Genomic DNA, 21,073 nt, shown 5'->3' on the forward strand with positions numbered 1-21,073 from the left:
TTTATCCAACAATTACCATTTACCTTGCTTTTAATTCCTTCCTTCATCTTTGATCTTCTATCTGAGATCAACATCCTAGCAGAAGAACATCAGAAATTTCTAGTGATGAACTTTGCTTTTTTTGGTCTGAAATGTTCTTAATTAACCTTTATTGTTGAAACATGCATTTTCTCTGGGTTTAGAATCCTTGGTCGGCAGCTATTCTGTTGTATTGTATTTTATTTCCGTCATACCTTTTGAAAAGTCGGCTATCAGTCCAGTTGTTTGATGATTGCTTTTGGATGTTCTGTTTATCTTTGGCATTCAGGAACTTTACTATGATGGGCCTGGTTGTCGATTTACTTTGCTTAGAGTTCAAAGGACTTTTGGAACATGTGACTTAATATTGCTTCTTAAATTTCTCCAAATATTGCCCAATTCCCTCTCTCCTTTCTGTCCAGGATTCCAATTACATGTGTGATAGACTTTGTCAGTTTATCCTCCATATCTTTTCCCTTTCTTTAGTTTGCCATTCTTTGTTTTCTCCTGTCTTTATTTTGGATATATTCTTCTGACCTAAGTTTTACTTCACAAATTCTCTTTCATCTGTGTCTTATAAACCACAGACCCACTCACTGAATTCTTCATTTCAGTGTGGCATCTTTTACTTCTAGACTTTTTCTTTTTCTCTTTTTTTTCTATTTTGAATTCTCAGTTCTCAGCTAAAATTTTCACTCTTGTCTTTATCTCCTTATAGTCTCTGTGTTTTATACTTTGGGTTTATAACACTATAATTTTCAGCCCAAGTGGGCTTGCTACCCTTGACTGTTTGTTTTGCATACCTCTTTATTTTTTCTGGCTATTTTTTGTATGTGTGATCTGGACATTATATTTAACGAATTGTTTATGTAAATGGTTTGAAGCTTACAATACTCTTTTTTTTTTCATCTAGTAAATAATTTACATTTGTTTTTCTCTGGTACCTAGAGGGACTGGTAATCTGGATTGATCTTAATTTAATTTGAGGATTGAGATGATTCGAAGCTGAGCAGCAGTCTCTCAGGAGGCTGATCTACTGCTGCTACATTCTTCCCAAAACACAGGGGTTTACCAGGGCCCTTTGCCCTTTGAGCAGTGGGACTTAAGATGCCTTTTGCAGACTCAGCATATGCATTAAAGTAAAAACAGTTTCAAATTCTATCTCTGTATGTCCATTTTCACATATATTCTCTCTCTCTGTCTCCGTGTATGTGTATATATATATACACACACATATATTTACATACATATATATATATATGTTTTTTTTTTTTGGTCCAGGTTGTCTAGTGGGAGTAATGATCTAAATTATTTATACTCTCATTGCTGAAAGCAAAAGTGTCTCCTTTTTCTTTCTCATTTAAAAAGATATACTATAATTTTCAAAGGTAAAGGCAGCCATTTAAGTAAGCTCTTTGGATACTAATTTTGAAACAATTATTTCAATATTTTCATACATTTAAATGAGTCTCTTATCACATAGTCCTTTCCAACTGTGCCTTTCTTGGTCTTGAATGTTTCCTTCCTTTCTGTATGTATTGTTTTTGCACAGGCCTTTTGTTAGTTTCTTCAGAAAGGACACTTAGGTGGCATATTTTCTTAATCTTTCTATTCCTGAGAAAATATTACTCTTGACTTCATGCATGAATAATAACTTCACTAAATATAGACACGGTGTCCTTTAGAGCTCTGGAAATGTTACTCCATTTTTTTCAAGGATTTAAGAGCTGTGGAAGAAGAAAGCTAAGGCTAATCTGATTTTGGTGATTTTGCTTATAACCTGATTTTGAATTTCCTAGATGCTTTAAAAGCCTTCCTTTATTATCGATCTCCAGAAATTCCATGAGGATTTGGGGGTTTCTGTTCTCATCTGAGTTTTCATTATCTTTGCCTATAAATATAACATGTACTCTTGTGTTTTGGGTAGAGGAACTGGTTTGCATTAGGAAAACTTTTTTTTTTTTTTTCCTGTTATTTTTCTAAAGACTGCTTCACTTCTGTTTGTTCTATTATCTCTTCTTGGTATTCCAAGGAGATGCAGATTTAATCTCCTGGATCTACTGACTACATGTTTCACATTTATTCTCATTGGTATCATATCTTCTTTTCAGTAGTTGTAAATCCAATGCCTATAGAGTTCAGTCAGGTAAGAAAAATAAATGAAGCTGGCCTGGTACAAAATTAATGAGTAATGAGGATTGAGGAGAGCAAACATCCCTTCTAAATGTGGCAGCTACCAATCAGCTGATATTTAGCTCTAATAAAATACAGCTGAGTCTTAAACAACATAGGTTTGAACGGTTCAGTCCACTTTTAGGTAAACTTTTTTCAACAAATATGTGCTACAGTATCACACAATCTGTGGTTGGTTGAATGTGTGGATGTGGAACCCTAGATACAGAGGACTGACTATAAAATTGTTCACCAATTTTTGACAGTGTGGAGGTTGGGCACCCCTAATCCCTGAGTTGTTCAAGATTCCAGATTCCACTTTTGCAGAAAAAATAAAATCTGGGTTTTAGAAAATGCAATATTCCAAAGCAGAAACAAAACAAAACACAAAACGGAAAAAGAATCTCACAACTTACCATTGGGATGATCTTGGTCACACACAGAATGATCTGTTACTGCACTGTCTTTTGTACTATTGTCATTCTTTGCAGAATCTGACATAACAAACAAGCAAAGTTTCTAGTCAGCATTTTTAACCAGGAAATACAGCAGCCTCCAGCTCTAAAAGAATAGATTTATATTTGGGAAAAAATTTATGATTTTTAAAAATACCATTAAAATACTGAAATATCTTCATCAATAAATAAGCTTTTCTTCCTTTTTTTTTTTTTAAAGTACTGCATAAGATGTCTGCACAAAGTTTACAAGGTAAAAGTGGTAAAGATTTGGTTGGAACACCTTTTTTACAATGAAGAAGAAAATGTAAGTAGGCTTTATGCATCAGTGAAAGTCTTAGGAGAATTGTGCAAAAGGATATGAAAGGAAGGCAAAATAGAGAAGATTAAAGGAATATAATTTTAATGTTCTTAATGCTTCCATTACTGTCGTTGTGCATATATGGGAGCCTTGAGTCCTTGAAAAAGCCAGATGTAGAGCTTTGAAATCCAGTTCATCTTCCTCAGGAGCTATACCAGTAGACCAATAGCAAAGGGGGGACACAAACCTTCTGTTTTGTGCAACTTCACCCTTTCCCTTGTGTAGCACATTTAAACGTGGGATCAGCATAAGTTCATCTTTTTTTTTTAAATCATATGATGTACTTTAAAGGAAATAAAGTGGCTAAAAGGATTCCACTGACTCATGGACTCTTGCAGAGCAGAAAGGGCCCCCGTTGAATGTTTGAGACCTCTTGGGAGGCTCTTCAAAAACCCCTGGAAAGAGCATGTGAGTAGGTTAGCAGGATGACAGAAAATAGATCTTTCATTCATTCTGCAAATATTTACTAAGGGCCAACTCTATACCAGACAGGGTTCTTGACACTGGGGAGTCAATAGTAAACAAAACAACAAATCTCTGCACTCAGAGAGGTTATGACCTAGTGGATATTTTTCATGCAGTTGAGAGGGTGGTAATCCAAAAATATCTAAAAGCCATGAACTAAGCTTGTATGCATGTGGCCATGGAGAGAGTGGGAGATGGTAGACCAGCATCTCTGTAACTTTCAAATGGGTTCTCTACTAAGTTCCCATTCCTCAGTTGTGCTTCAACCCCCTAACAGGGCTGAATCAGATGGAATCTAAAATAAATGATTCTTGCTTTGCTTCTCTAACCCACTTTTCTCTCTCCCTCCCCAAACTAAGAGATAGCTTTAAGCAATATGGTTTGGCATATTATGAGAAAGTTTGTTTCTCCAACTTGCCACAAGCAACATTTGATGGACAAGTGAGAAACCTGGGTAGTTAACATATGATTCAAATTTAATAACCAGTGAAGCAAGTATATACCCAAAGTGTATAGTTTTAATTAACTGCAAATAATTCCCCCAAGGCAAATGTTTAATTATCTGCCCAGCTTCTTATTTCTTTCTGAGACTGACAATAAGTTTCAAAGTCCAAATTTGGAAGCAAAACTTGAGCACAGACACATTTTCCAAACTGTTATCTCACTCAAGTCAAATTGTTTTAAACCAGCTCCCATTAAAATATGTCTTTTCAATTTAAAATCTAACTTGTGAATTAAAAAATATCATTTGAATACTTTTTTCCACATGAACACTGAAAATGAACAATGATTGAAAAAAGGTACTATATGGACCAGGCTAAATTTTAATTTTGAAAGTATTTTAGTTTTACTTGCTTACAGAAAATGGTATCATTTGATATGTAGTCTTGTACAACACTTTCTTTCAAGATTATCCAAGATTTTGTATGTAGTTAAAATTTATTCATTTACACTTACCAATAATTCATTATACTTTCTAACTTATATAAACATCATGTTTCATGTACCAAATATGACTTAAGAAATGTCTTTTGAAAAGTGACTTACACTGAGTTTACAAGTTTATTGTCCAATGTGTCATGTATGATGGGTGAAAGTATTAAAAAAATTAATCATTAGTCTATACCTGTTCTGTCACCAACATCTGTGTCTTGGGTAGTAAGTTAAATGACCCTTTAATTTCAATTTCCTTGAGGAGTTGCTGTAACATTGCTAAAGTACCTTTTGATTTTTTCGTGCTCTAATATATACAATGTATTTCATTGAACCCAAGATACCATCAATTGTTATTTGTATAGAATTATTTTGTGTAAAATTAAAAATAATGAGACAGAATGAATTATAACACACTATAAATTCTAATGTGTGTTCTGACTTGGGAAATAAAATATATAAAAGACTATGCATCCAAGAAGTATGATGTTTGAGTATATTCTGTGTGCACAGAAACACGTCTTTATGTGATGACAAGGATTCCACATCCACATGACCCATCACCAAAGCTACAAGTTCACTTTGTCTTGTATGTGAGCCTCTCTTCCAGAAATGGTCCACATATATATACCTATTATATGTACAGCAATAAAGCAAGATAAAAAGTATAAGCCCATGGCAGCAGGCACAAATAACCAGGTGGCTACAGAAGATTGCTTCTACTGTAGTTTCTCTATTAAAAGGGCTATGTGAATTTCCAGTCTCATGAACTTTAGCAGGACTGGATTTGATCCTGAATGTTTTACATTACACTTAGTCATGGTTTGAAATGACAGTGTAGCCTTTCTGCTTGAGAGGTGATGAAAGCTGCACTATATACATTTATAAAGTCGTTATTCATAATGAGAAAGAGGGAAAATACATCCAGTATACATGGTCATTGAAAGAGGTTATTTTTTCTATGTAAGTTCCATAAACTACCATGAAAACTGCAGTTGTATATACTAAATTCTTAAATCACCTTGGATTCACATTTTATTTAATTCTAAAAACTATCATTTGGTAATGTTCAAAAAATGTAAAAGAGTTATCACCTAATTCTGAGATTCGGTCAATGTTATTTTAATAGCAGAGAATTTGAATTAAATTTATATGTAGATACTGACTTTCAAAATCCTTAAGGTCAATGTCCTATTAGAGAATTTTTTCAAATGCAAATATTAAATCGAACAGCCAAACTAAAGTTCTAAAGACAGAGATTCTAAACAGTAGGTCATTTTTAAAGCAGTCAATTACACATGCCTACACAGGATAGTTCATGTATAGATTTAAGCTGTGATGATAAATGATGATACTATTGAATTTTTAATAAATATAACTAGACTATAAATCAAAATAGATGCTCTCTCTTTTGAAAATGTCCCCTTAGAACAAAAGCTCTTAACCCTAGAGCATCACTAAATATATTCCAGGGGTCCACAAATCTTTTTGAAATGATATGAAATGTGTGCATACATTCATATGCTCATTTTTCTGGGAGGAGATAGCATCCGTCATACTCTTGTGGGGATTCGTGACCCCAACAAACTTAAAAATAACTATAGAAATGTATACTCTGATGCCAGTGACACTGCCACTTTACAAAAAAGTTTTAGTAGTATTATTGAGGAGCCAGCTACAGAATTTTGATGTCTACTCATGAATTCATCAGTGATGGCAATTCTTGAATTCTTAAGGTAGATTTAACTTGAGGAAATAGCTCAAAACAATTCAGAGATGTTATTTAATAAATGAAGAGGATGGGCCAGCTGTCAAAAAACACTTTGCACCAACATTAGAGGTGACTATACAGTGAAAAACTGAATGGATGATTAACTATCTTTGAGGACCTTTTCAAGCCAGGAGGTGAACAAAATCCACATAGTAGGAGAGGTAGCCCCTGACTACTATTTAGAATAGTGGCATGAAGTCATTTGGGTGTAAAAGTTCTAACGGGTCTGAACAAAATAAATGAACACCTACATGTAAAATATTCTTGCTCTGCAACATGTAAACATCCACACATGAGTACCTGAGCTTGATGCAAAAGTTGCACAGAAACACAACCACCTGGATTGCCTTTGATTCTTGTAAAATGATTAAACCAAGCAAAACATTTATCCTGGCCTGTTCATTTGAATAGCTGGTTTAATGTGTGAAGCAATTGGAATAAAGTGGTTTTTCCTCCAGCTGAACAGTGTGATAATTCACAATAAACTAGAGTCTCTACTGCCGATTAGGGTTTCCTTGAAGCTTTGCGGTGATGATGCCTTCATACATATTAGGAAAAATATATCCTGCAGTATGTTCCCAGAAGGTTCAGATGGCAATGCTCTGAACTGTGCTTGTCCCTCTGATGCTAGACACAGAGGCTGAACTATGTTTACTTGAAAAGGAACCGGGTTCACAGGACAGGACATCGCCCTGAGCTGTGGGAGCTGAGCTATGGTCGATCATTTGTCTCCATTATGCTCTCATTAACCCCCATTAAGAGGCAGAGCATCATTCCCAGAGCTGTGGAATCTGGGTACTGAGAGTCTTTGAGACACGGCTGGGAGAACTACCATCACATATACTAACTTTGTTTCTCTTAGAAAACATATTTCAAATTCTGAACTGCACACCTGGGTCAACCGGCTTATCCCAACACTGAAGGTGATGCAGGTTGTTATGGAAAATATAAGAAAATGAGAGAATCGGTCATGAGTGGATGGGCACTAGCTTGGAGGTGTGATTCTAGATTTACAGCTATGAGCTTCATAACTAGGAAAATCTATTCACTTTACATAATCTCAGTTTCAGCATCTAGGACCTCAGGGTGTCAAGGCAGATAATCCCTCTTAAACACCTTATAATGCTAATCTGCTGTCTTGTTCAAATTACCTCTTCCTTCCAGATGACACTTCTCTGTAACCTTTCCACTCTTCCTTCATTACCTGCCTACTTGAGTTGGACAGTTCTTGCACTGAGATTTTTGCTGTCTATTTATAAAATAAAGGTTAATAGTGGGGGAAGTGGTGCTATATGACATCAGTGACACACTGGCTGCCTTTAATTCTGTGACTCTACAAAGAATCATCACCCCGCAAAACAGAACAGCTGGGTATGAAGCCGGGCTGGACCATGATGGGAAAAGAAATGCTTAATTACCCTTTCTATCAAGTTAATTTTTCCCCTTTGGCAATGTAAACAAAGGCAAATCTGCTCTTGTTTGGTTGTCTGTGACCTGCTATCCTTGACCTCCATCCTCTGATCCCTTTCTGTTCTTGCCTCTCTCTCCCTTGCTAAGCCTTGCACTGCAGGCTCTCTTGAAATCATTTAACAAAAAAAACAAAACAAACAAAAAAAAAAACTGACTAGGCTACAGGCGTGAAAAGTAGCTATGGTTCTAAATACAAACTGACTTGGAATTCTATTAAAATGTTCATCTATAAATCAGGGAGAAGACAAGTATTTCATTTACACTTTGGTTTAATTTGATCTGATAATACTAAGTCTTTGAGATTCTACTACCCAGAGGACCATCCCCTTAGGAGAAAGGAGGAGGGATTTTTTGACCCTGACTCAGAGCAGGGTCACAGCCGAGCAGCTGGCCACTACTTCTCAATTATTTTATTTCATTGAGAAATTGAGGCAATAGGCAGAATCTACCTCCAGATTCATAGCTGCTTCACCTTCTGGGCTCTGGCTGTTTTCAGCCAGGTGCTTGGAGAGAGTGGCTGAGATGCCAAGACCTCGCCTGCAGAGATCCAGGGATTCCCATAGTCCTCAAGGATCCAGGCATAACCCGCCCTGTCGGAGCACAACTTAAGTCTCTTTTCCACAGTGATGGAAAGGGACATGTTTGGAGACGAAGATGAGCATTTGGACCCTTTGTGGGAGTTACTCCTTTTATGTGCGCTTCAAAGACCTGGATGACTTCTCCTTAGCATCTCTTTGTTCCTCACATCCAGAAAGATCCACAAACCCATCCAAATGAAATGGATGTGCTTACTCTTTTCTGTTTTTTTTTTTTCCCTTCTTCCTTCAACTTTCCCACATGCTATTGAATATAATTCTATAATTTGGATGGCTGCAGAGTGACATCACGTGGATCTACCATAAGTTATTTTACTATTGCCTCTATTATTGGACATTTAAATTGAATCCAAACTTCAGCCACTCTAAACAATCCTATGTTTTGGTTGTACTGGGTGTCACAAGGCTGGATGCACTCCACTCTTCTTTCTCTTAGTTCTTCTCAGCTCACGCCCATCTCTAAGAGCTAGAGAGGATGGATCTCTTAGAGTAGTTGGACTAAAAACAACCCAGGGCAGCTAAGCCTTACAGCAGCCAGGCCCCCTGCCCGCATATCCCACTGGACTACTCCTGAGATTGCAGCAAATGGTTGCAGGAGATGAGCTGCTTCCTGAGACTCTGAATGAGGGCATTCTTGACCCAGATAGGCCAGCAGTACCCAGGAGCTAATGCCCAACTCCTGACCCTCAAAGGATCCAGGAGGTAAGACTCCAGTTTCCCCACCCCTTAGGGAGACAGTTCTGTTGTCTACACAGCTCTCAAAGGAATGGAGCCCCAGTTTCCCCCAACAGTAACCTGCTCATTAATGTACGCCCTATTGGCTGTCCTCCCAACCCTGTCCCACTTCCCCAAGCCTCACCTATGCTTCCTGGGATCACCTCCCAAATAAACCCTTTGAACCCATAACCTTGTCTCAGAATCTGCTTTTGAAGAACCCACACTAAGACAGCCAAGATAGTCAATAACCTATTTTAGCAAAAATGTGAATACTCCTACTATTCTCTCAACTTATAGCTCTCTTACGCTATGCTGCCTTTCATTAGGGAATTTTGAGGCAAGTGCCTGCTACCTAACTAGGGAAAGTTGGGAAGACAGGTTGCCATGTTTTGTATCATATAATCCTGAGTGCTGGACCACACGTGACTGGTGAGGGATGGGCCCTGAGCAGTCCCCTGTAGGGTGGCCAATAAACATTAAATTAAGGTGGCCTGTCACGAGACCTCTACTTACCAGGAGAGAGTTCATATTAGATTATGATGAAAAGAATCCACCAGCTCCTTTGACTTAGAGTGTTTGGTGGTAAAATACACAGAGAACGTTTCAAAGCATAGAGTGGCTTAAAGGCAGAGACTCACTCAAGGAGAAGGGAGGAAACAGAAGCCACGGATGGGGTAGAAGAAGCATAAAGAGCTACTTGGCAGCATTAGGAGGTAGAAAAAGGAAAAGAAGGTAAAGTCTCGATGCTCCCTGAGTGGACCGCTGTTAGGGAGTTCTGAGTTTCTAGAAGAATTGGTGGAGGGGCTACTGTGTTTTGAATGACCCAGTTCTTGAGGCTCATGAGATGTTTTCCTCACTCTCTGACTTTCTGAATAACCAAGGTAAGAGTCTGACACACATTCTGGACCTTGCAAGTTCATTTTCTAATTTTGATGTGTATATATACTTTAAATATTTCCAAGTGTTTTTTTTTTTTTTACCAATATTATTTTTAAAAGTATGGCATTCTTTTAGATCCATTGTTTTAAACATTCACCTTTCTAGTCATTTCCGAAGTACAGCAACCTCAAGAACCTTGAATACAGATTGAAAGATACTGGACCAAGAAACTCAGAGAAAGCTAAAGAGGGGAAGAGCCTGGTCTTGCAGAACAAAACAAGTTCAGTAAATTTCATTTTTGAAACTGACCCTGGTGGGGGAATAATCAGGCGACATCTGCTGTTACAGGAAATGGGGTGTAGAGAGGCATTTGTATGATGAGGGCAGTGTTTTGCCTCATAAGCTGAGAAAAATGTGTTAAAACAAAATACTATAATATGCTGTTTTATGAGAACCTTGGGAAATATACTATGGATTAATGCAAAAATGTTATTTTCTATTTCCAGGAAGATTTTATTTTAATCTACTACTATAATATTTTAGACTAGGTTTAAGTATGAGTTCTAGAAATCATTATAATAGATTTTCCTAATGCAATGACTGACTATATCAGTCTGCTAGGCCTGCCATAACAAAATACCATAGACTGGATGACAAAGAAGAGAAATTTATTTTCTCAAAGCTCTGGAGGTGAGCAGTCCAGGATTAAGGTACTGGCTGATTCGGTTTCTGGTGGGACCCTCCTCCTGGTTTGCAGAGGGAAGCCTTCTTGCTGTGTCCTCACATGGCCTTTCCCCTTTTCTTAGTAAGTCCACTAATCCCATCATGAAGGGACCCACCCTCACTACCTAACATAACCTCAGTTACCTCCCAAAGAGCCCATCTCCAAATGCCATCACATCGACCAGGGCATCAACATACGAAATTTGTTTATGTTTGAGGGGACACAAACATTCCGTCCTTAACACTGACACACACATCTTTGCTGTTTGGATGATTTATTTGACTTTTGAATGTTAGCTACTCAAGTTGGTATCCTTGTCACACATCAGAACAAAGTCTCAAAATGGATTTGGAAATGGAATCTTCCCTAAATGTAAGCTTCCCATTTCCTATTCCAATTCTCTGGGGTTAATTGTCATTGGTCTTTAAACCATATTAAGCAGTCAGTGTTTGGATAGGATGGATAAAGTAGTGATAAGGAAATCTGGGGTGATATGAAAAACACAATAATTAGCCCTGGTGTCTCTGATCGGGATGGACATGCCCACAGCCCTGGGGCAAGGTCATGGAGACCCCTGGTGTGCCAGGGATAGCAGTGGTGGTGGGAGTTACTTGCACAGAGGGAAATTAAATCACTGTTTGCCAAACACCATATAAGTATTTCAGTATTTTAAACATTCTTGCAGTGGTACTAGGGTGAGTGGCAGAATATCAGTTCTGATTGTAGTAGAGAACTACACTGACAAATTTCTAAAAAGAAGTATACAATATTTTATCAATATTTTAATATTGACTATACATTGAAATTATTATATTTTAGATGTACTGGTTAAATATACTATTAAAACTGTTTTCACCTTTTTTCTTCCTTAATGTGCCTGCTAGAAAATTTAAAGTTACATATGAGGCTTTCATTTATTTCTATCAGACAGCACTGTTCTAGAGAATTTTGTGTTAGCCTGACTTATATAAATAATTAAAGACATGTTTATTTGAAGGTCAGAGTTATGAAGATGGGAAACTGCAGCCTGCCAAAGAATGGTCCACCAGAAACTAGAAAATCTAATTTGGCACATGGAGAAGCATCTACAACTGTTAATAGGGATGGCTGGGAAAAAGAAGAGTCTAATTAGGGATAATCAGAGAGGATGTTCTGAGAAGGAACTAGAGTAAGAAAGAGAATGATAAATTTGTAACAACTACTGCACTAAAAAACTTGTACCCAGACAATATCCAAGGTTTGAAAAGTTTTGCTTTATATTGATTTGACCCAAATTTCTTAGCTTAGCATTCAGAGTGCTTCGTCATCAGGGCTCTACCTTAGCAACTAATTACTAATTAGATGAATGGATCTATCACTGAGGCCAAGTGAGTCTATTCATTGAAGCAAAAATAGGTTTTTTGATGTCCTACTTCCAGCCTCTCATGGATGCTCTTGTGCCCAACTAGAAGAGCTTCTTTCCATCTATGACATCCATGCATCTTCCAGATCCCAGCTCAAATCTCCCATTCTCTACCCACACTTCACAGATAACCCCACACCAGAGATGCTCCCTGCCCCCAAGCTCCTTTGACACATTCCTGTGTAATCTTCCCTTTGTACTTGTCACTCTGTCTGGTTTGTCAGCTGCAGCACATCCTAGTTAAGTGGCCTCTGACTACGTCTGTGCCTTATTGCTCTCTGCCTCACTTTCCTCGTCTGCAAAGTGGGGTGATAACTGCATTTATCTCATAGATGAGAGTGGAATGAATACAAACATGTAAAGTTTTTAGAATAGAATCTAATGTATAATAAGGATTAGATAAATATTAGCTGCAGTTAGTATTGTTGTTGCTGATATTAGCTATGTAACACATGCCTGGATATCTCATTTTTCCATCCTGATTGTAAATTCTTTGAGGCCAAGAGCAATATTTTCTTCTTCCTCTTGCAAAAGGTCTTACAAAGAGTTGAAATCCAGTCAACATCTGTTGATGGCCATAACACCATTTTAATTGGTGTGTTTAGATTTTTAAATTTAAGTATGTTTTAACTGGTACTTTCTGAAGGCCAGACTTTGTACGAGTCACTAGAAGATAAAATGATGAACAACATACATGCTGTCCTTTGCCCCATGAAAACTGAGTTATACTGGAGGGACATAGGCAAAAGGTAAGTGTGCAAAAGAAAAGACAGGTTTACATGGTTATAGACAGCTGTAAGTGTCACAGAGTTACGAACAGGGGCCTGGGATGGACGTTTAGTGGAGGAGAGGCCCTACTTAAAAAGATGGCCAGGAAAGGCTATGATGAGACAGAGGCATAGTGAGAGGAAAGAGGGTTCTGTGAGATAAGAATGGAGGGACAAGTAAAGTCTGTGATGATACATCTTACATGTTGTAATTATATGTTTGCATTTATCTTTGAGGGAAACATGACAGTATTATAGGAGGTCAAGAAGCAGTGGACTGAATATGCTCCTTTTGCTTTGCCTGGCAATGTCAGTTGGCTTTAGGACCTGTTTTCACCTTTTACTTGACTTACAGAATGAGATCATATTCAGGTCTGATATATTAATACGACCATGAACTTTGACCTATATAAGGTTAGCCTATTCATATAGAGTCCAAATATATACCCTTGACCTTGGACTCATTAAAACCAGCTGTCTGTATAACACATGAGTGTGTGCAATTCTAGACCTAAATAGAATAAGATAGCTGCCACTAGGAAAACCTATAAGCAGATTCATGAAGCAGAGTTTGAGCCCCTATTGTGACACATTCTCATTTATTAGCTTATGTAGAGACCCTGTTGTTCATGTCATTTTTGAGGGAACCACTTCAAATATGATTCTGAAATAAGGAAGGATGTGAAGAATTAAAACATTATAAAATTATAGTGGGTCTGCTATAAAACACAGCATGCAAAAATCTAAACATATTATCATTTAGTTCTAGGCATTACTGACAACAGACAACTTGAAACATATAATTGCCCTTCAAAAGAGAAATGTGAAAAAAATCAAATATTTACCACTCATTTTCATGGCATTGGCTGACATCCCATAAAGACTTAATAGTGTGTGTTTCTTAATACAGAGCCGACTCATGGCATGAGGGGGAAAAACACAGAAATGGGTGATTTTTATTTTTTCAAAAGTCTCAAGCTCAAGTCTATTCTTTAGCCCTCAATACTTGTGTAGTCCTAGACAAGTTATCCAACCTGAATCTTGGTTGCTTCATTTGTAAAATGAGGGAACTAATAACAATAATAATACCACCCCTCTTTGGAAAATACAGGGTAGCTGTTCAACAAATCTGTTTCCTTTATCTTAGACACACAAGAAGGAGTAACTTGCAGGACAAAGAGGACCTCCCTTGCAGTCAGGTGGTACCATGCAATTGAGTTCAGGCTAATGGAAAGTAGGGAGAAGTGATGTGAGTTTCTTTTAGTCCTGGTCGTAAAAGCCTCCTGTGCAACTTCTTATCTGCTGTCAAGACTCAAGGCAGCCTTGGGGACCACAGGTTGAAACTCATATGACTCCATCAGCTTGAGTCCCTGAAAGACTGTAGGGAACCTGACCTCTCACTGTGGATTTTATATAAATGAGAAAATAAATTTCCCTTAGGTCAATTTGACATTTTTGTTACAGCAGCTAGCATTACCTAATTCATATTCCATCTCAAAGAGTCATTGAAAGAATTACGTGAGATGGTTTTGGGACTATAAAACATTTTTGATTATTATTATTATTATTATTAAAACCCAACCAATTAGGATCAGTGCACAAAGCTCTTTGGACACATAATTTCTTCAATGTCCACTGAAAGGATTTTCAAAATAAAAAAAGAAATCTGCAAAGATGATATAACATGACAGCAAAGATATTTTGAGATATTTAGTTTTTAATTCCACCTCCATTTTTTTTTTTCCTGAAAAACTAGCAAAATACTTGTGACAACAGCACTTAAACCTAGTTTCCCAGGAAGGTGATAGTCCATACTCAGGAGGAAGATATTTTTCTCTTTTATGTTTCTCCTTCCAGAAATTGTATTATGTGATCTGATAAGAAGACAAAATCTTTGCAGTTAGTATTGTGCTGAAAAATTTAGGGCATTAGGAGGTTGGGAATGACACATACACACTAGTGTATATAAAATAGATAACCAACAAGGACTACTGTAGAGCACAGGGAACTATACTCAATATTTTATAATAACCTATAAAGGAAAAGAATCTGAAAAAGAATTTATATTTATATTTATATATAACTGAATCACTGTGCTGTACCCCTGAAATCAACACAACATTGCAAATCAACTATACTTCAAAAAAAAAAAAAAAATCAGGGCATACGGTCACCATGTGAACCATAGTGAATTCCCGGTTTCTTTATACTTGATGAAGAAGGCAGACTGTAGGGTAGGAAGCATGGTGCAGAGAGGAGAACCATTAAGCAGGAGAAGGGGAAAGGATGAGTGGTGATGGAAGAATTGATGCTTGTAAACTCAGGACACACTGTTTCTGGGAGCGAAATGGGAGCAGAGTTTCATGTGCTCTGTAAGCTCAACCTTGCGGGGAGCACGAGGAAGAATTTGGGAGGGGCTTTGACCTTGGACAAAGAATGTTGTCAGATGGAGGAGGGTGTAAGCGTGGAAGGGTAACCCGAGCCCCTCTGTTCCTCCTGATCCTGGTAAACATCAGCGTTAGGTAATAAATACACAGCTGCAGATCCAAGTTCTCTAGGCTAGTCTACACCAGGACTTCCAGTTGGAAGGAAGCTCCAGAAAGCAGAAAACTGCAGGATGAGAAAAGATGGCTGCTCATTTTTCTAAAACTGAAAAGACACATTCAGAGAAGTGAAGTGCCTGGTGCTTGGTGTGGTCTCAAGGTCTTAACTGTCCACAGAAATGTTTGTCTCATTACATGGTTAGGATGGAGCTATCGAGTGACTATTTGGTAATGATTCTGCTTCAGAATGTGCTTGGTATAGACAACATTTATGGATGGTTTAGGTAAACTGAAGCAATTTAACAGCTTTTGAAAAACATGTCTTTTGAAAGACGTATATCTTTATGAGTCTCCCAGTATCACAAAAACATCATAAATCATAGATTAAGCTGTCAGAACTCTTGTCTTGCAGATTCATGTTGGGTCTAAAACAGTGTCTGGGTGTGCATGTTGTTTAGTGTATGCATACATGTATATGTGAGTGTTAATTACTGTCCTTTCTGCACGAGAAAGAAGGCTAATTTCTAAATGAAACAGACTTTCCATTAAATGTTATCAATGTTTGTTAGGCAACCTTGTCTTTGTACTTGATTAAAATATGTTTCAGTCTTTGCCACTAGCTAGCCAATTATTCCTTTCATTTTGTTAAGGAATGCAGCAGTTCTGAGACATTCTCTGTCTCTCTCAATAAATATACCCACCCTGGGAACAGTGGTGCAAAGAACAGACGACAGAAAACATCATTAAGAATGAGGCAGGGTCACATATTTGCTCATGGAAATCTACTGTCAAAAACAGAGAGGCTACGTCATTTTCTGAAACTTGGGAGAACATTCCCTCAAAAACACTGTGCCACCATGGATTTATGAAACTCAGACTCCATTTTTTTTAGTTATTTTACTCTTGCTTATTTTTTAATTTATAATAGTGATTATAATTTATCAAAAGCAAAACTTTATATTTTTAAATTCTTCTGAATAGGATGTGAGATTGTTTCCCAAAATATAATTTGTTGGATTAAAAATGTTTTATATATGAAAAAAATGACAACAATTTTTAAAATAAGATTTGGTCAATTAAAATGGTAAATGCCACGTGCTTCAATCTCCCCTGGGCTTCTCAATGCATGTTAGCATGTTGAAGGCTCTGAAAAGTCCTGCAATGTAGAGACTACCTTGTCTATCACTGTAGTGTCTAAAATGTTTTGACTGCTGAATTCTTTTATCATTTACTAACACTTATTAGCATCCTAATGGATGCTATACAACTTTAAATGTGGGGATATCTGAGCCGACCACGTTATGGATCTGAAGTGAATTCTTTTACACTGCCTTCTCTAGTGTCTCTGCCCAGTCAAAATATAATCATGTGCCATCCTATGTGAACCACTGTCATGGTCTCTGTTTTTCAGAGAAGGCAGATCTTAAGTAGTGGCAAAAGTACATATCTTCAAAATTAACACTGCAAATCCTTTAAAACGCCTTTAGAATATTCAGTTTTTAACTCAAATATTAATGTTTTTGATGTCAATGCACATTAAAGTTTGAGAATCACTGGGTTGGTCTGAAAGATATTTCATAGAAAATTAGATTGCTCTAATCAAAACTACAATGAGATATCAGTTCACACTGGTAAGCATGGCCATCATTAAAAAGTCTATGAATAACAAATGCTGGGGAGGGTATAGAGAAAAGGGAGCCCTCCTGTACTATTGGTGGGAATGTAAGCTGGTGCAGCCACTATGGAAGACAGTATGGAGTTTCCTCAAAAACACTAAAAATAGAGTTGCCACATAACCTAGCAATGCCACTCCTGGGCATATATCCAGACAAAACTATAATTCAAAAAGATACATGTACCCTATGTTCATAGCAGCACGTAATATTTACAATAATCAAAACATTGAAACAACCTAAATGTCCATCAACAGATGAATGGATAAAGAAGATGTGGTACATGTATATAATGGAATACTATTCAGCCATAAAAAAGAATGAAATGATGCCATTTGTAGCAAAATGGATGGACCTGGAGATTATTATACTAAGTGAAGTAGAGAGAAAGATGAATACCACATAATAACACTTATATGTGGAATCTAAAACATGGCACAAATGAACCTATCTATGAAACAGACTTATAGACACAGAGAACAGACCTGTTGTTGCTAAGGCGGAAGTTGGGGGAAGGAAGGATTGGAAGTTTGGGGTTAGCAGATGCAAACTATCATAAATAGAATGGATAAACAACAAGGTCCTACTGTATAGCACAGGGAACTATACTCAATATCCTCTGATAATGGAAAAGAATATGAAAAAGAATATATACATGTTTAACTGAATCACTTTGCTGTACAGCAGAAATTAACACAACACTGTAAAACAACTATACTTAAAAAAATAAAAAGTAAAAAAATAAAAAAGAAAAGAAAATCAGACTGCTTTTAGCAGATAATCTAGATTTATCCAGACTGGCCAGGAACATCCCTTTTATGGGACTATCTTAAAGAGTTACTCTAAATATTATTTTTATATAAAACATAAAAAATGTTATTTTTATAATTAGCAATACAGTGACAAAGTAGAAAAAAGTTATACTCTAAGGATAGTACATTTTTAGGAGTCAATGTTCAACAAACATTCCTGAATATGTGTGAGTGTTATTATGATTTTGATTTGTAGATAAAAAAAGACTAGGTGCATTTTTGGTAGGGTGAGTACACAACTTGGCTTCCCTGGTCCCAGTGTGATTGCTTGTCCTGGTATAATTATTAACAGCACTCTCAAAAGTGTGCTTGTTTTAAAGATGTATGATTACTCTTATTAGGCCACGCTGACAAAAGCATCCTAAAATATGGATATACAGACCTTCCATTCTAGGGCTTTTCTATAAGAGAATAAAACACAAAGCAGGTAGAAGGGGCTATAGAAGGAACAAAAGGAAAGTCTATGTGCGGTATTCAAGCCAGGCTACCCAGCTATCGAATCCTTCTTGGGGGATGGAGGCCAGATAGAGAGTTCTGAAGTGCTCCTGCCTCATCTGTATAGTTTACTCCAGGTGTTTTCAGTATTCAACTGGTCCCTGCTAGTATGAGGTACCAGGGCATGTTCACCTTGGCGGGCAGTGGCTGAGCCACAGCAGTTGCTAAATATTTTGAATTTCACCTGTGATTGAGTTTCTTTAACCTTATACATGTCAATAGATTTGAAGATTCAATCAGATACAGGAGTCCTACTTGGCATAGAATTCTAAAGCCAGTGCATATATTCAATAACAATTATTGTAAAAAAAAAAAAAATAATGTTGTCAACACCTGCTGAAAGTTTACTATGTTTGAGCAGCTGTTATGGGTACTTTCAGTTTTCACGATCCTGTGACATAAATACTATTATTATCCCCATTTTACAGGGGAGAAAACTGAGGCACGACCTAAAAAAGTTACCTAAGGCTGCAATGGTAATGTAAATCCAAAATAAACTGAGGCTTCATGACTTGCCCCAAAGAACTTAAAAACCAGGCCAGTGAATCTGAAAATAGCTTATAGGAATCCTTTTCTTAATTCAGGCCCATTAGGATCTACAGTTAGATCCAAAATTGGGTGTTGGACAAAGGGTTACCATCCCACTCAGTTAATTCCCATAACCGAGTTGCGGATGATTATGTTTCTAAGCCTCACTCACTAGATCTTCAGAAATATGCCCAAGAGATCATGTAACAAATATATAATTACAGTCACACTTAATTTGTAAGGACAAAAATATATATGTGAAAGTATGATTGGACAGCAACTGCTACTTGCCTTCCAACTGCTGTGTATAGTTTAAACTATATGTAGATTAAAATATATGTATATTTTAAACTATAATAAATGGGAGATAAATATAATTTTAATACTAAAAAGTAGACAAATGATTTTTATCTACTTCTGCCTGTTTATTCTGATTTTAAACATATTTAATCAAAGCATTTGAAAAACTTCATAATAAATTAAGCATAAATGATTAGCCTCAGCCATTGGAATTAATCTGTATACATTTACCATTTAGAAGTTTATTTTGTTCTCTTATACAGTGAGACTATCCAAGTCTGAAAGTAAACAAATAGGGAAGTGTCTGGCTCGAATTTACATTTGTGTTTTGACAGCATAACATTTTGGGGAAAATTCACTTCTGAAATAGGAGAAATCTGGAAGGGAATTTTCTCGAAGAGGAGTCTTAATATTAATAACTATTTTGGGAAAGTGGCCACGACATAAGGAGAATTCTAAGTGGCCCTTTTCTAGGATGGCTTCTACATCCAACATTGAGCACCTACTATGCACAAGTCACTATGTTGATCTTGAAACATGAAAATGAATGAGATTTGGTATTTGATTTTAAGATATTTACATTCTAGTGAATTGCTTATGCCATGTGTCCAACTCATATTGATACAAGGCACATGATCATTTTTAAGCAAATTTGCAGGAAACAGTAGAAAAGACAGTCCACTAGTGTATGGGATGAAACATAACAAGAAGGGGAGAAATCAAGAACGGTGAAAATGTGCATCCCCCACCCCCGCCACACACTGTCTAGTACAATTTCTGTCCTTGAAATGTTGGCTCAGTTAATTTTCTGGAAGGAAGCGAGGGAGCAAGGGAGGGAGGGGAAGAGGAAGAGAGGACGGGAGCAGTGAAGTAAGAGACTGACGTAATGGTAAGATATCAGAAGTGAATCTTGAATAAACAGATGTGGCCGAATGATGACAGGACACTGCAGGCCAGTGGTGTTTGGGAGATGACGATAGTGAGCTGGGCTACAGAGCAGGGCATGTGTGGGGTATAAGGAAGTATGGAACCAGACCTTCCAGAAAGGGGTTGGGGCTTTATATCTGGTGGGGTATATACTTGGAGGTTTCTGTGTACTCCTCTCTTTGTAAGACTTTCACTATAGATTAGGGTCAAGGTGATGATGTGGACCAAGTAGGCTGGTCTCTTCTGTTGCCTCAGTCTCACTGCCCTGCTTACTTCTCTTGGGTCTCAGCTTTCCCATGCTGCTCTCTCACTGCATCCTAACCCCCTGAGGCAAGGAGTATCCCTTGGTCCAGAAGCATGATTTGGCAATCAGTATGGCAGGATAGAAAAAGCATGGGTTTTGGGTTCAGGCAGACTTGGTTTCCAAATTCTGATTCTACCCTTTTGGGTAACTGGACCTGTTTCTCAAACTTTCTGAGCTTCAATTTCCTGCAAAATTGGGATAATAACACTGACCTTTAAAAAGTAACGGGTATTACTTTATACCCATTGAACTGGCAAAAATTAGAAATAAAAATAATGGTTGCTGATGGAAATACGAATTGTTATAGCCTTTGGGGAAAGCAGTTTGGCAGTATCTATTAAAAACAAATACTCCTCAAAGCAGAACTCACACTTTTGGAATGTTTCCCATGCAAATAAAAGCACTGCTTGTAAAGATATATGGGCAGAGACATCTATTGCAGTATTATTTGTATGGTAATAAAGTGGGAAGAAAGTGCTTGCTCATCATAGGATAATGGTTGAAAAAATTATAGTGCATCCAAGCTATGGAATATCACTTGAGCTTTAAAATGGATGAATTAGATCTACGCAAATGTCTCTGAGGGTTTCCCACAAAGTTTCGTTGTCTGTAATAAGTGTGTAGAATATGATGCAATTTTTATAAAATAAACATATATATTTAACAATAGCTAAAAATTTTGTGCCTCCTACTGTCTATCAGGGCCTTTGACATTTTTAAAGGGGTTGACTCGTTTTAATGTTCAACATCCTGTGATGGAG

At 37.2% G+C, this 21,073-nt stretch overlaps 1 protein-coding gene across 4 annotated transcripts in view; it reads right to left on the reverse strand.

Moving 5' to 3' along the window:
- MACROD2 (mono-ADP ribosylhydrolase 2) overlaps positions 1–21,073 on the reverse strand; it is a 1,919,130-nt gene that overhangs the window by 90,730 nt on the left and 1,807,327 nt on the right. For all 4 annotated transcript variants that reach the window (XM_057703765.1, XM_057703767.1, XM_057703766.1 and 1 more), the window contains one exon: positions 2,607–2,684. In XM_057703765.1, the coding sequence (XP_057559748.1) occupies positions 2,607–2,684 (78 nt within the window). The remainder of the gene's footprint in view (positions 1–2,606; positions 2,685–21,073) is intronic.

This window comes from Hippopotamus amphibius, chromosome 12 (genome assembly GCF_030028045.1).
Source record: "Hippopotamus amphibius kiboko isolate mHipAmp2 chromosome 12, mHipAmp2.hap2, whole genome shotgun sequence".
In the NCBI taxonomy this organism is placed as follows: Eukaryota; Metazoa; Chordata; class Mammalia; order Artiodactyla; family Hippopotamidae; genus Hippopotamus; species Hippopotamus amphibius.